The 16,256-nt window shown below is 37.0% G+C and overlaps 1 protein-coding gene across 3 annotated transcripts in view; it reads right to left on the bottom strand.

Moving 5' to 3' along the window:
* Positions 1 to 1,172: 1,172 nt before the first annotated feature.
* LOC117983821 (cathepsin L-like proteinase) overlaps positions 1,173 to 16,256 on the bottom strand; it is a 34,094-nt gene continuing 19,010 nt past the window's right edge. For 2 of the 3 annotated variants that reach the window (XM_069499768.1, XM_034970559.2), the window contains exons 6-13: positions 11,148 to 11,257; positions 10,572 to 10,656; positions 7,379 to 7,453; positions 6,894 to 7,120; positions 5,304 to 5,430; positions 4,848 to 4,953; positions 3,267 to 3,451; positions 1,173 to 1,661 (exon numbers count right to left, since the gene is read on the bottom strand). In XM_069499768.1, the coding sequence (XP_069355869.1) occupies positions 1,481 to 1,661; positions 3,267 to 3,451; positions 4,848 to 4,953; positions 5,304 to 5,430; positions 6,894 to 7,120; positions 7,379 to 7,453; positions 10,572 to 10,656; positions 11,148 to 11,257 (1,096 nt within the window). In that variant the 3' untranslated portion in view covers positions 1,173 to 1,480. The remainder of the gene's footprint in view (positions 1,662 to 3,266; positions 3,452 to 4,847; positions 4,954 to 5,303; positions 5,431 to 6,893; positions 7,121 to 7,378; positions 7,454 to 10,571; positions 10,657 to 11,147; positions 11,258 to 16,256) is intronic. The other variant, XM_069499769.1, reaches the window with a different exon arrangement.

Here is a 16,256-nt window from a genome sequence, read left to right on the forward strand (position 1 = left end):
AATAATACTTAGTAAAATATAATAAAAAATAATAAAAAATCACACTAAAAATTAGTTTTATCAGTACAAACTACAAACATAGGTAGATAGTTAGTTACAAGTAAATAATTAATTAATACTAATATTATAAAGAGGTTATCTCTGGAACTACTGAATGGATTTTGAAAATTCTTTCACCAGTAGAAAGCTACATTATTTCTTAGTGACGTAGGCTATATTTTAGCATCAATAAAATAAGAGATCCCTACGAAAATTGAAATAAGCTACCCGTGCGAAGCCGGGGCGGGTCGCTAGTAAAGAGGTACTTAAATAAAGAGGTAAAGTTTGTAAGTTCGTTTGTATGGGGTTATCTCTGGAACTACTGAATGGATTTTGAAAATTCTTTTACCAGTAGAAAGCTACATAATTATTCCTGAGTGACATAAGCTATTTTATTTCAAACAAGTGCGAGTCAGACTCGCGCAATGAGAGTTCCGTACTACAGTCGTATTTTTTCGACATTTTGCACGATAATTCAAAAACTATAATGCATAAAAATAAATAAAAATCTGTTTTAGAATGTACAGATGAAGACCTTTCATAATATGATACAGACAGACAGACAACAAAGTGATCCTATAAGGGTTCCGTTTTTCCTTTTGAGGTACGGAACCCTAAAAATTAGAGATCCTTATGAAAATTGTATTAAGCTGTATCCGTGCGAAGCCGGAGCGGTTCGCTAGTATTGTATATCAGCAAAAAGTTATCCCTTAATTTTCTTAAAGTCGTGTGAAGTCTGCCAATCGGCACTTGGCCAGATATTTTTCGTGCGCAAACTTTTCGTTTTTCAATAATCCACATGGTTTCCGGAACTTTTAGCTCTCAATCGAGCTAACTCACGCTATTCGTGAAATTGCATTTTTTGTGAGTGGCAGTCAATTAGAATCCCGTCAGTACACTTCACTCCTACCTCCCTACGAGTCTCCTACCTTTTTCAAGTAAGAGCATTTAGCGTAAGTTTCGCAAATTAGAATATAAATCTATTGCCTCGTTCACACTATCGAAAAACGACTTTCAACGAGATATTTTCGCTGAGCACGACACACTTAACACATGTTTTATTAATGTGACTGTGAATTAACTGCTTAAGATTTAAAAACGGGTAAGCTAAATAAAGGAATTGAATGAAACCATTTTACTAGATTACACGTGTGGAATTTATTAACGCTAATATTTACAAAATAATATACTTACATAGAATTAACAAATTTTAATGTGATTCGTTGCATAGAATCGTTACAATCGCAAAAAAATTAAAAGTACGAATTGTCTTGTACGATGAACCCTTCGTGTACGAGTACAACTCGCACTTGACTGGTTTTTTAATGTTAATTTGTTAGAAACATATTTCTTTAGGCTCCCTTTATTGCGTGCAGTTTGATCAACTAAAAAGTTTTGTCTACATCATCTATCAAAGTTTTCTTCAAAGCTACGTTTCTAACTAGACAATAGGATAGTAAGCGTTCTCCAGTAAATGGCAGTTGTTGGCGGTGGCAGACATGAGGATGTACCCGTCCTCCCCCCAGTCCTCGCCCCACGAGTTCTTCACGATCCAGTAGTCAACACCGTCCCTCTTGCCGTAGCCCACCACAGCCACGCCGTGGTTTGGACGGCTGTCATTACTGCGGGAAAAATGATAATTATATAGTTTTGTTGACCTCATACCTACAATACCTAATTTATCCATACTTCTCCTCCTCCTCCTCCTACTCCTTTTTGTAACAAGATTTAGGTTACATCATAGGCATACCTTATACATGTCCAGGTATATATCACACCTATTATACTTACATATATATATATATAAGTGGTATATGGTAATATGGTGTGAATTTGTATATATTATTAACATATAGAATAGATAGATTAGATAAGTACAATTGAAATAATTCCGTGGCGCCACCCGAATCAGGGTTCCTACTGAAAACCAGCGCTGTATGTTTTTGTACTTGTGCAAGACATATGGCATTTATGCTGAGTAGGGACCTTTTTTTTCGGGTTGTGCCACACATGACATGGTTTATTCCGGCGCTTCTTCTACTTGAGGTCTTTTGACTTTACTACTCAAGTATAAGAGGCGCCGGGATAACCTAACCTAACCAGGTCTAGCTGGTAATGTGTGGTACAGCCTTAAAAAATAAACGTTTTTCTTTCTTTCTTTACTTCTATATTAATATTACAGGATGTAACCAGAACACTAGCAAAAACTTAGCGTCATTGTTACCTAAACACAATCCAATACTAATGAGAGCTGGAAGCTACCTTGGTCAAAGAATTAGTTTGGCCATCCAAAGGGGTAATGCTGCCAGCATCTTGGGTACAATGCCTCGCTGCGGTGGTCTCGATGAGGTTTTAGATTTAATCTAATTTATTTTAGTTTTAATTTAATGTTTTTTTTAGATAATAGTTGTCTGTTTTATTAATATTTTCCTATGTAATAAATAAATCGATACCAATAATCATTTGCCTCATTTTGTAGTTCAAGCGATTTAGTTTTTTTTTCAACCCCGCAATGTATAGCGTGAAAATCTCGAGTTCGTTCGTTCGTTGACCTCTAGTGTCAGTCAGATGTTTTATTTGCAAATTATTTTGCCTGCTTACGGGTGCAGACCTTGACGATGCCTTACTGTAGGATAGTAGAAAGGTGAGGGAGGAACCGGGTCAAAAAGATCTTCCTAAATATAATATCCTGCAGAAAACCAATTGACAGCCAACTTTGTACCGTTATTAAGTAACTCCTTTTTATAGAGAAAAACCCGGTAAAGTGCGAGTCAAGCTCGCGCACCGAGGGTTCCGTACTACAGTCATATTTTTTCGACATTTTGCACGATAATTCAAAAACTATGATGCATAAAAATAAATAAAAAATCTGTTTTAGAATGCACAGGCGAAGACCTTTCATATGATACCCCACTTGATGTAGTTAGCTTACTTGGAAAATTGAAAATACTAAGTATTATTTCATGACCACAATTTGATTTTTTTTTTGTGTGATCTAACTACAAACTCACGGTTTTCAGATTTTTCCCCGAATGTCTGCTATAAAACCTACCTACCTGCCAAATTTCATAATTCTAGGTCAAAGGGAAGTACACTGTAGGTTTCTTGACAGACCGACAGGCAGACAGACGGACATCCAGATAGACAGACAGACAACAAAGTGATCCTATAAGGGTTCCGTTTTTTGGTACTTTTGAGGTACAGAACCCTAAAAACTGCAGGCTTACCAAGTCGGGTCGAAGAAGATTCCACTGTTGTATGCCATGAGAGCTTCATTCGCGTTGATAGCCACAGTCACGGGCCCGTACTTGTATAGCGCGACCTTCATAGCGTTGACGCTGAGTGGAGGAATCGCGGCGAAGCCTTTGATCTTGTAGGTCGAAGTCATGTTGTCCCGGTGGCAATTACCCATCTAAATAAGGAACAATTAAGTAGATTTAAAAAAAATTGGGTAAGTAATACGTAAGGGTCCACGGTATTCTGAATACCTTATCTGAAAAACTAGAGAATCCATTTAAGAGACACTAGGGTGATCTGCACATGCACTCTGTGTCTCACGGGTGCTAGATTCCTAGACAAATAAGATGGTGCAAACAAAATGGATGTAATATCTGAAATAAAGATGATTATTATTATATTTTACTAGCTTATGCTCGCGACTTCGTCCGCGTGGACTACACAAATTTCAAACCCCTATTTCACCCCCTTAGGGTTGAATTTTCAAAAATTCTTTCTTAGCGGATGCCTACGTCATAATAGCTATCTGCATACCAAATTTCAACCCGATCCGTCCAGTAGTTTGAGCTGTGCGTTGATAGATCAGTCAGTCAGTCAGTCAGTCACCTTTTCCTTTTATATATTTAGATAATCCACTGTGAAGGCCAAGTACCTACGGGTTGGTGGATTTCACACACCTTTGAGAACATTATGGAGAACTCTCAGGTATGCTGATGCCCTCACGATGTTTTCCTTCACCGTTAAAGCAAGTGATGTTTGATTGCTTAAAACGCACTGACTCCGATAAGTTAGTGGTGCTTACTATCCGAGATTAAAACCCCGGATTCACTGAATAGGAGCACAACGTCTTAACCACTAGACCCTGGCTATCACCGCTTTTTAGGGTTCCGTACCTCAAAAGGAAAAACGGAACCCTTATACTTTGTTGTCTGTCTGTCTGTCTGTCTGTCTGTCAAGAAACCTACAGGGTACTTCCCGTTGACCTAGAATCATGAAATTTGGCAGGTAGGTAGGTCTTATAGCCGACATGAAAAATCTAAAAACTGTGAATTTGTGGTTACATCACACAAAAAAAATTAAATTGTGGTCATAAACTAAGTATTTTCCATTTTCGAAGTAAAATAACTATATCAAGTGGGGTATCAATATGAAAGGTCTTCACCTGTAACCATTCTAAAACAGATTTTTATTTATTTTTATGCAACATACTTTTTTAATTTTCCTGCAAAATGTCGAAAAAATACGACTGTAATACGGAACCCTCATTGCGCGAGCCTGACTCGCACTTGGCCGGTTTTTTGAACGATGTGATCAAAATAATTTGCTACTTATTATTTTAGTTGCCCATTTACCTCATCTAAATATAATCCATATTCCATGTGGTAATATTTAAGTTGCCCATTTACCTCATCTAAATATAATCCATATTCCATCTGGTTATATTTAAGTTGCCACATTTACCTCATCTAACTATAATCCTTATTCCATGTGGTTATATTTAAGTTGCCCCATTTACCTCATCTAAATATAATCCATATTCCATGTGGTTATATTTAAGTTGCCCTATTTACCTCATCTAAATATAATCCATATTCCATCTGGGTTGGTAGACCGTGCTTGAGGATGTATTTAAAGGAACCTTCTACTTGACCTCCGCGACATCCCATGTTGTCGAAACTAAAAATATTAAGTTTAATTAATTAAATTTGTATGTAGTTAAAAAATTAAATCACGACTGTCGTGCCAAAAACGAACTAAAAAGTAAAATTTTCCACATTTGAACTAACTAACTAACTTTATTTCATTATCATTGGACAACTGTTTAGCGCCTTAGTTCTTATAATTATTCATAGTCACTTGTGTCGATATACTTATGCAATTTCATAAGCAAAATCGTTTATTTTTTTAACAGAATTATAGAAATCAATGTAGAGATTTATGTCAGAGACGTAAATTCGTTTTGATTCTGAGTAAAGCGTAAGCAAAGTCAAAGTTCGCCCTACGATCTCACCCTTAGCCCTACTCACCCCCAAGCACAGTCAACCATGGACTGCTCAGCAAGATCAAGATCCCTGCCGCCATTGCTGCGTGCCAGTGCGCCTTCCACAGCGGCCGTTGTCGAGAACGCCCAACACGAACCGCAAGACCCTTGATCTAAAAAAAATATGTTCTCCTAAGTATACAGGCTGTAACCAGGAGGCTAGCAAAAACTTAGCGTTAGTGTTATACTACCTAAGTACTTAAACACTATCCAATACCAATAACTATTTACCTCCTTTTTTAGTTTTGGTGATTTAGTATTTTTCAACCCCGTAATGTATAGCGTGTAAAACTCGGGTCTATGCCCCACCTACGACGCCGCATTAACTCGAGTGGCCTACTCACGTAACGTTCTTTGACCTCTAGTGTTTTATTTGCAATAAATCGTAAACTCTTACAAAAATAAGATTTTAAAGTTTTTTTTAAAGTTTTTTACTTATGGTATCATATAATCAGTACTATCACCCGTCTTCGTTTTTTCCAGCGTTCTCGTTACACCCTGTATGTATTATATTAAACTAGCTTATGCTCGCGACTTCGTCCGCGTGGACTACACGAATTTCAAACCCATATTTCACCCCCTTAGGGGTTGAATTTTCAAAAATCTTTTCTTAGCGGGTGCCTACGTCATAACAGCTATCTGCATGCAAAATTTCAGCACGATCCGCCCAGTAGTTTGGGCTGTACGTTGATAGATCAGTCAGTCAGTCAGTCAGTCAGTCAGTCACCTTTTCCTTTTATATATTTAGATACCAGTTATGACATAAATGGATCCGAGACATGATCGTCAACTATAGGCTCATAAGAAAGCTCAGAGACACTCAGTGGGCGATGGCGAGAGCTATGCTTGGAGGTACTCTACGTGATCAAATCAAAAATGAGGAGATCCGTAGGGATCGTAGGAGAATCAGAGTAACCGACATACGAGTAGCTCATCGGGTTGCGAAGCTGAAGTTGCAATGGGCAGAGCACATAGTTTGAAAAGCCGATAGCCATTGGGAATTCAAGGCCGTGCCGGAATAGCGACCTCGCACCGGAAAGCGGTGCGATGGAAGACCCCCTAATATGATACTCCTGCGCTCCGCCTCTGGAAGCTGGGAAAGTCATTTGTGGGAATAAGTGTAATATTTTATAAGAAAATTCCACAAACAATTTTAGACTTGCCTTTACACAAGTTTAAAAAATGTGTTAAAAGTTTGCTCCTAAAAAAAGCATATTATACAGTCGAAGACTAAGTAAATGATAAAAAAGCTTAGATTTGACTCGCTCCAGCAATGGCTTGTATAGTATGGTATAATAACATTGTAAATTGAAAAATTAAAAAGAGCAACCGCCGAGTTTTTTGCTGGTTCTTCTCGGTAGGAACGGCATTCCGAACCAATGGTAAATTAAAACTACCCGACGATTCGAAAGCGCTTGTAAAAAGTCTACTTGAATAAAAACATATTCTATTCTATTCTATGTGGACAGACGACATTAAGCGATCACATGGAGCTGCTATCGGTTGATAATGATGATGATAATTCTGTGCCAAAAGACCGCCCTTCAAACAAGATTGTATATTATATCTGACTTACTTTTAACCGAGGTGATGTAACCCTCGATCCTCATGTCGTAGTAGTCTGGCAACTCCTGGACCAGCTCTTCCACCTCCTCCTCGGTGTGCGGGAAGGGCACGGAACCCACGTGGTCGCGCGAGGGTCTGGTGGCCCTCAGGTTGTCCAGCTCCTCTTCAGTCCAGTCGGAGAACGTGTTCAAAGTCAGCGTGTAGCCGAGATTTTTTTTATTGTGTTCTATGACGCGTCTGAAATCGACTAAGGATTAGATTCACATTTTGATCCTTGTTGGTTTCATCAGGTGCTAACTGGAGAAACAAGATCAAAAAATAAAAAAAATAAAAAAATAAAATTACATAATCCTATTCAAATGAGAGATTGGTTAAACTACCTGTACTGCCTACTGGTTAATCATTCCAGGCACGCACCTCTAACTTTTCGGAGCTATGTATGTGCAGGAAATGATGATGAGGATGATGACGATGATGATTCAAATTAATAATTACCTCCAATTATTTTTGAAAATTTCCTTCCTAAGCTCCTGGTCATCGTCATAGTTTTTATTGTGACGACTCATGTAACTGAAACAAATAATAGGTATGCATAAAAATTTTACATTACATGGATAGGTTTATGCAGACTGCAGAGAACAAAGGAGTAGAAGAAATGCCTAGGGGAGCACATAATATACCTCCCAGAGGCAGAGGCGGATTTGCAGTCTTAGCCGCTCTAGGCCCCAGGCCAGAGCCGCCCCTTTCCCAGCTCTCATCATATTAAAGACTAACTTATGCTCGCGACTTCATCCGCGTGGACCACACGAATTTCATACCCCTATTTCATCCTCTTAGAGGTTAAATTTTCAAAAATCCTGTCTTAGCGGATGCCTACGTCATAATAGATATCTGCATGCCAAATCTCAGCCCGATCCGTTCCGGGTTCGAAATTTGTGTAGTCCACGCGGATGAAGTCGCGAGCATAAGCTAGTTTAAATATATATAAAAAGACTTGTTCTGACTGACAAACTGATCTATCAACGCACAGCCTAAACTGCTGGGTTTAGAAACATGAAATATTGACAGTAAGTTCCTTTTCTAACGTAGGCATCCACTAAGAAAGGATTTTTGAAAGTTCAACCCCTAAGGGGGTTAAATAGGATATGGAAGTTTGTATGAAAATCATTTATTTTTAAAGTTACATCGATAAAAATTGTTATATAAGCATCGATATAAATGACAAGATATGGTCAAGCAAACAAAATTTTTCACGGTTTTGGAACCAGATAAATCAGCGCCACCTCTTAGATAGGTACTAATGAACGACTCGTTTGAAATCCAGACGTCACTGAGGTTGCATTGGTGCTAAAGCACCACTGAGTCAGTGCCATTTTGATTGTTCAAAAGCCCTGTCCATACGAAGTAATATCAAATAGTATGTATGTGGCTTTCGGTTAAAAATAAAAATATTATGTAAGTATTTCATGATTTTTGAAAATTTTACTTCCAAGGGGGTAAAATAGGGGGTGTAAGTTTGTATGAATGTCCGTTGTTTTTCAAGTTATTTCCATGAGAATTGGTAAGTATGTAGGTAAATGAAAAAATACGTGTTTCAGGTTTTTTAAAAATTCCACCCCCATGCTTTTTTTTACTATCGTAAAGTGCTGACAACAATACTTTACTATCATTACAATCTAGCCTATGAGAGAGGCTAATAAGTAATATTATATTAACCTAAACTTATAAACGTACTTACTATACCTAAGAATCGGTCTATTGAGTCTTTTTTGGTAGACACATTGTTCTTGTGTTCTTTAAATTGCACTAGCACTATGCTTTCACTTTGTTCGTGTGTTCTTTGAATTGCACTAGCACTATATTTTCACCCCCACGCTGATATTCTAAATCCCACCCGAGTGAAGCCCGGGCAGATCAGATAGTGTGTTACAAAACTCGTCTGCACTTAAAGGACTCTGCTAAGGGATTGGTCAACTTAGTTTGGATACGCGAGAGTGAAGACTCGAGTGACTACCAGATGGTGTCCAGATGGCATCATACATCGTTTAAAACCCAAAACTAAGATTGTCATTAGGGTACCCGGACCAATAGATGAACATTCGGAAATTCGGAATTCAACTAAATAGTCGTATATTTTTCAAATCACATAATAATATGTACTGAATAATTAATATTTTTTCTTAATGTTTTTAATGTTTTTTTAACTCCCCAATGAATAAAATTTTAAAGTCACTAGTAACTAATAAAATTGGAGGCACTGGATGTCCTCTACTGGTAACTGTCAAAAGATCTGCATTTATTAATGACAAAAGTAGATTCATAACAATATCTTTAAAAAATCGGCCAAGTGCGAATCAGAATCGCGCACTGAGGGTTCCGTACTGCAATCGCATTTTATCGACATTTTGTACGATAAATCACTACTGACTAGATCTCGTTCAAACCAATTTTCGGTGGAAGTTTGCATGGTAATGTACATCATATATTTTTTTTAGTTTTATCATTCTCTTATTTTAGAAGTTACAGGGGAGACACATTTTACCACTTTGGAAGTGTCTCTCGCGCAAACTATTCAGTTTAGAAAAAATGACATTAGAAACCTCAATATCATTTTTGAAGATCTATCCATAGATACTCCACACGTATAGGTTTGATGAAAAAAAATATTTTTTGAGTTTCAGTTCTAAGTAGGGGACCCCCAAAATTTATTGTTTTTTTTTCTATTTTTGTGTGAAAATCTTAATGCGGTTCACAGAATACATCTACTTACCAAGTTTCAAAAGTATAGCTCTTATGGTTTCGAAAAAAGTGGCTGTGACATACGGACGGACATACAGACAGACATGATATTATACATTTATAAGGGTTCCGTTTTTTGCTATTTGGCTACGGAACCCTAAAAAATCTATAGCATCCATTAGCATCTTTAAAATTCATCGGCACCGTAATAATCGTTTTTTTTATATCACGTAGGTATAAGTTTTGTAGTGATCGCTCTTTATATGTTTTCTCAAGGATTTACTTTATTAATCGCGATTTTTCAAACAGAAATTATTTAAATCACACAAACACTCGGACATACACCCTATACCCTATCTGTATTGTTTTGCCAAAATGTATCGCGTAAAGTTTTATGGTCTCGTTTTGGTGGTGTCGTCCGTCCCTCCTGTTGTTTATGAATAGGTTTTCTGTACCATGTGCGTTCGAACGCAACATGAGACCTCATAGTAACATTTGTGAATATGGGTTGTAAGTGTTTACGCTTTTGCCTTTTTCGATCCTTGACCTATTGTTTCGTTCACGTAAAAACAATGATCTATTGTCCTTTTATTGGTTGCTTACGCACTTTCTATTCCTGATTTTTCTTGAACTTATTGATTATTTATATAAGTTCAAGTTAGTTATAAGTATTAATACGATGCATTGCAGAGCGGCCGCCCCTAATATGTGGCCGCTCTAGGCTCGGGCCTATTGTGCCTAAGGGCAAATCCGCCACTGCCCAGAGGACGCTAAACGAATTCCAGCCAAGAAACCCTGACCTTAACTATCTGCAACCAGTTTTAACCGTTAGACACGCCTTGCCTTGTGATTTTGTGGGGGTCTCCAAACGCTGCTTCTTCTCAATAAGCCATCTAAATTAGATGCATGCTATAAGGCATAAGCAGACATATGGCATATTCATATTCACCTGGCAAACGCGTCATCGACGTCGGATGAAAGGTGTAGTTTCTCCATTAAAGCTGAAGACACTTCAGTCTCATTGCAGTCTTTGTCTGAAAACACGAAAACACAGAATAAAATAAACAATAAAAAATACAATGTGAGATTATTGGTGAAAACTATAGACCAAAAATTTTTATAGTATTTTAATAATTTTTATGATAGTGTTTTACCTACACTTCAAGGAATTTTTAAATAATTTTTCATCACACTCGCTCGGAAAAAATCCGTTTGCCCTTTGAAATCTGAGTGGAAAGTGGTAATTTTGCTCGCTAGCGCGCAAAGTACGAGTTGAAATTCGAACGTGACGAACTGTGGTATATGGTTGCGTACCTACTTAATTTTTTTCTTTCTAAAGTTTTATAAAGTGTTTTATAAAGTAGTGAAACTTTGTGTGATAGGATAGGATTGTAGGATAGGTTAGAATTGTATATATAAATAGAATTGTAGAATAAGATAGAGTGCAATAAGGCTGACATACATAAATTTAAAAGCCTGTTAATAGAAGATTTAAAAAAAAAAAAAAAAAAGTAGTGAAACAAACCTAGAGTGTAGTTCAGAGCTACATCTGCGGGCTCGCTGAAGTCGTAGTACCGGGACACGATGTGCCCTTTCACAGTACCGATCCATAGGTTGCTCACTTTTATTTCTCGTCTGTAACAATACAAATAAAAAAATTAAAAAAAAAATTGTTTCACCAAAATTACAACCAAAATTAGGTTAAGCCACCGATGCCTAAAATAAGTTGTACACTCGTGTTATATAAATCGTGTTAAATAGACGTCCAATGATTTACAAGGAACAAAAAGCTCAAATTACTATATTCCGCTGAAATAGACATGATGTATTTATACTCACTACACAGCACGGGTCTCCTCTCAGAGTGAGAAGGGTTTTGGCCATAGTCTACCACGCTGGCCATGTGCGGATTGGTAGACTTCACATACCTTTGAGAACTTTATGGACAACTCTTCGGCATGCAGGTTTCCTCACGATGTTTTCCGAAGTGATATTTTAATTACTTAAAAGCGCACATAACTCCGAAAAGTTGAGGTACGTGCCCGGGATCGAACCCCCGACCTCTGATTAGAAGGCGGGCGTACCACTAGACTATCACAGCTTTTTATTCTATTTTCAGATTCATATTTTATTTATTTATGCATAATAGTTCATAATAATGCATAAAAATAAATAAAAATCTATTTAAAAAAAACCCATTCATAATATTATTATTATGATACCCCACTTGGTATAGAGTAATCTTACTTTAAAAGTTCAAAAATATACTAATTTTTTCAAAACACATTTTTTTTTGTGGTAGGACCACAAGTTCACGGTTTTCAGATTTTCCCCCTAATGTCTGCTATAAGACCTACCTACCTCCCGAATTTCATATTCTAGGTCAACGGGAAGTACTCTGTAGGTTTCTTGACAGACAGACAACAAAGAGATGATATAAGGGTTCCGTTTTTCCTTTTGAAGAACGGAACCCTAAAAACGCGAACCGTCTAATCCGAACCGCTAAGATTTGGAACACCCTTCCAGCATCAGTTTTCCCCTCCAATTATAATATGGGTACCTTCAAGTCAAGAGTGAATAGGCGTCTAGGCAAAAGCGCTCCATCTTAGGCTGCATCATCACTTGCCACTAGGTCTGATTGCAGCCAAGCGCTAGTCTATAAATTTAAAAAAAACCGGCCAAGTGCGAGTCAGGCTCGCGCAATGAGGGTTCCGTACTACAGTCGTATTTTTTCGACATTTTGCACGATAATTCAAAAACTATGATGCATAAAAATAAATAAAAATCTGTTTTAGAATGTACAGTTGAAGACCTTTCATATGATACCCCATTTGATATAGTCACTCACTTCGAAAGTTTTTTTTTTTTTTTTTTTTTTAAATCTTTATTTTTTTTTGAGGGTTTAGTCATAGCTGACTATGTCACCCCCGTAAGATAAACATCACATCATCAAAAAACAAACAAAAAATAAAACATTTTAGGTAAAACAACAACAAAAAAAAAAAAAAAACAGAAACACATTGTTAACACATATCAATGAGCGACCGTGCGTTCCCTGACAATGGGGTAGCTAACAGACTGTTGCACATACCCACACTGTAATTATTCTTAAGAATACGCGGCCGCTCCAATTCATTACGGGTACATTCCATCAAAAGGTGGAAAACGTCGTCAATTTGTGTATCTCCACAGTCTACACAATTCTGTGTTGGCGATCTTCTCATCAAGAAATTAAATTTATTTGATGGAATGTGCCCGGACCGAAGTCTTAACAGTATTACAATGTCTGCCCTTTTAAACTTGGACTCTGCAAACCATGGACATTGAGGGAGCTGACACACTATCGTTTTATACCATATGCCTTTAACCCGTGACCTTTCGTCAAAATATTCTTGCCATTCTAATACACATTCCTGTTTAAATTTTATCAAAACTTCATTCGGTAGTGGAATACAGTTGTAGGGAATTCCATCGCTGATGGCGCGTTTGGCTGCCGTGTCTGCTTCCTCGTTGCCCATGATCCCTACATGGGAGGGTAACCATTGAATTATTACAATTTTATTTTTGTTTTGAATTTTGCATATGGAGTCTAGAATGTCATAGGCTATCGGGTATCCTCGAATATTCGAGGTTAGCCGAGCCAAATGTAGAAGGGCGCTCTTTGAGTCAGATAAAATCACAAACTTATTACCCTCAAGTGATAATATATAAGACAGGCATTCAGATATTGCTATCAGCTCCGTGTGCATAATATTTATATCCGATTCAATTTTAAATTTCATGCTGATTTCTGCCTGAGGGTCAAAGACCGCCGCTCCTGAACTTGACAACTCTTTAGAACCGTCGGTATACAGTTTATAAAATGAGTTATATTTATCGTATAGAAGACTTTCACAACAGTTGGTTATGTTCAATCTATTAAGTTTTCTCTTGGGCATATTTAGTCCCTCTATAGTCGTATTGATAATCTTTGACAAGTCCAAACTACCAATCCATGTAGGGAGACAATGAATCTCAAGCTTTTTAGTGGATTTAATAGAATGTTGTTTTAGCTTTCCATGGACTATGATTAGCAACGGTAATTTTTTATTTCTCCAATATATATTATTACACATATTATTAAGTGACTTTAATACCTCTATAGTAATGTTATCTTCAAAGGATCTAGACTTCAACCAGAACTTACCAGCCAAATATTTTCGGCGGATATGTAAAGGTTGAAGACATAATTCACTCTGCATGACATGGATTGGTGTGGTCTTGATGAAGCCTCCAATGACTCGCATAGCCTGATTCTGCACTTTTTCTACTTTGTTCAAATGACTATTGATACTATTATCGTATAAGAAACTTCCATAATCAAGCCTGCTTCGTATGACTGATATAAAAAGTCGTCTTAGGTGTTTTGGATGAACCCCCCATTTACTGCCTGCTAAGACTTTTAAAATATTTAAAAATTTAAGCGTTTTATCTCTGGCTTCGTTTATATGTCTCCCCCATTTTAAGCTCCTGTCGAGCCACATACCCAGATACTTCACACTATCAACTTGTTGAATATTGTGATTATTATTGACTAAATTTACATTAGGGTTAGTTCTACGTTTGCCCCTGCTAAAAATACACATTTTTGTTTTTTTGTGAGAGATGTTAAGACCGAGTTCTTCTATGAGTTTACTAAAGTTATTTAACGCTAATTGAACATTATTTATCGCTAGGTCAACATTTTTATTAGAGCTATAGATGACAAAATCGTCAGCATATTGAGAGATGAATACATTTTGTATGGATAGGCAAATTTTACTGGTAGCTAGGTTAAATAATAATGGGGACAGTGGGTCACCTTGTGCTAGTCCTAAAGCTGTAGTACGGCAAACTTTTATATTATCACTTAAATAAATAATTAATTCCCTTTCTCGCAAATACTCCCACGGCCACAAGTACTTACATATGATTGAACCTACCCCGTGATCATCTACTATATTCAATAAACTGGATACATTTACATTATTATAAGCGTTGTCAATGTCAACAAAGCAACCTGCTGTAGGGATACCCTTCGTAAAACCTATTTGAATTCGGGTTATCAATCTAACTAAATTGTCATAACTTGACCGAGATCTTCTAAATCCTACAGTCTCCTGAGAGAAGTGATCATTTTTTTCTAAAAACCAATCCAGTCTACGAGTAAGAATAGTATGTAGTATTTTGCAGACACAAGATAACAATGCAATAGGTCTAAAGCCGGCTGCTGATCTATTATCTCGGCCAGGTTTCGGCACAGGAACAATTTTAACTTTTCTCCATTGTCTTGGTACAAAACTTTGAGTCAAGAAGCGATTGTAAAGTCTAACGAGTATCTTTTTGCCTGCCTCTGGTAAATTAAAGATCATAGAGTATGAGATTAAATCTACTCCCGGTGCTGTGTCTGTGCGTTTTAAACTGTTATGTAATTCATGTGCCGAAATTGGAGATCTTAATTTAGGGTTCTTAGATTTAAACATTGGAATGTCTGGAATTACAAAGTCTGGAGCTAAGGAACATAATAAACTATTAGAAGTCTCACTGTCTATGGTGGGTGTCGTTGTTTTATATCCTTTGAACCACTTCATGCGCATCCACATTTCGTTAGTAGTAGATACCTCGTCAATACTATCACAAAACCGTTGCCACGATTTAAATTTAGCACTTCTAATTACTCGTTGAGAAGACTTGATTTTTTCTTGTAAGTAACGTAAATTTTCTGGAGTAGGGTTTCTTCTGAACGTCGCTAAGGCCATTCTTCTCTGTGCTATTGCCCGTGAGATAAGTGGTGTCCAATATGGTTTTGGCTTAAATTTTTCAGCTCGTAATGGATTCTCTGGAATCACACTGTAAGGAATAGCCACTTCCGCAGCCGAATTAATAATATTTGTAAACTCATCGTAAGCATTTTGATTGTCTAAAGAAAGGTGAAAATCAGCAAGTTTTTGTTCTATCGTATTTTTATAGGTCGTCCAATCAGCTTTCTTAAAATTTCTTCGCTTTTTGATGTCAGATGCATTTGTTATTATGTCTAATTTCATTTTCACAATTAAGTGGTCACTCCCAAGGTTTTCATTAAGTACCTTCCAATTAAATTTAATTGCAATATCTTCAGATACAAAAGAAATATCAGGGGATGTTCTTTGGATTGACCCATTCACAAGCTTAATACGCGTATAATTTCCATCATTAAGAGATACAAAGTTATATTCTAATGTTGAGTCAAATATCTGGCTACCCCTAGTATCTGTTTTACTGGACCAGTTACTATGGTGCCCATTAAAATCTCCTGCAATTATTGTTTTGTGAGTAAATTTTGAAAAAATTTCATCCCAATCTTGTAGAGAGGTATTGATCGACGGTGGGCAATATATGGACACTACATTCTCGACCCCTTCACAGTTGAAAATTTTAATAGCTACTACTTCTATGCGTGTATTAGAAATGGTACAATATTGTTGCTGAACTTTTAATGACCTATGTGTTATAATAGCTACTCCTCCATAACCATCGGTGCGATCAGCCCTGAAAATATTGTAGCCGCTAATGCGGAGACTACTGTCTAAACTAAGCCAAGTTTCACTTATAATAGCAACATGGATTTTTTCCTGAT

This window comes from Maniola hyperantus, chromosome 7 (assembly GCF_902806685.2).
Source record: "Maniola hyperantus chromosome 7, iAphHyp1.2, whole genome shotgun sequence".
Lineage (NCBI taxonomy): Eukaryota > Metazoa > Arthropoda > Insecta > Lepidoptera > Nymphalidae > Maniola > Maniola hyperantus.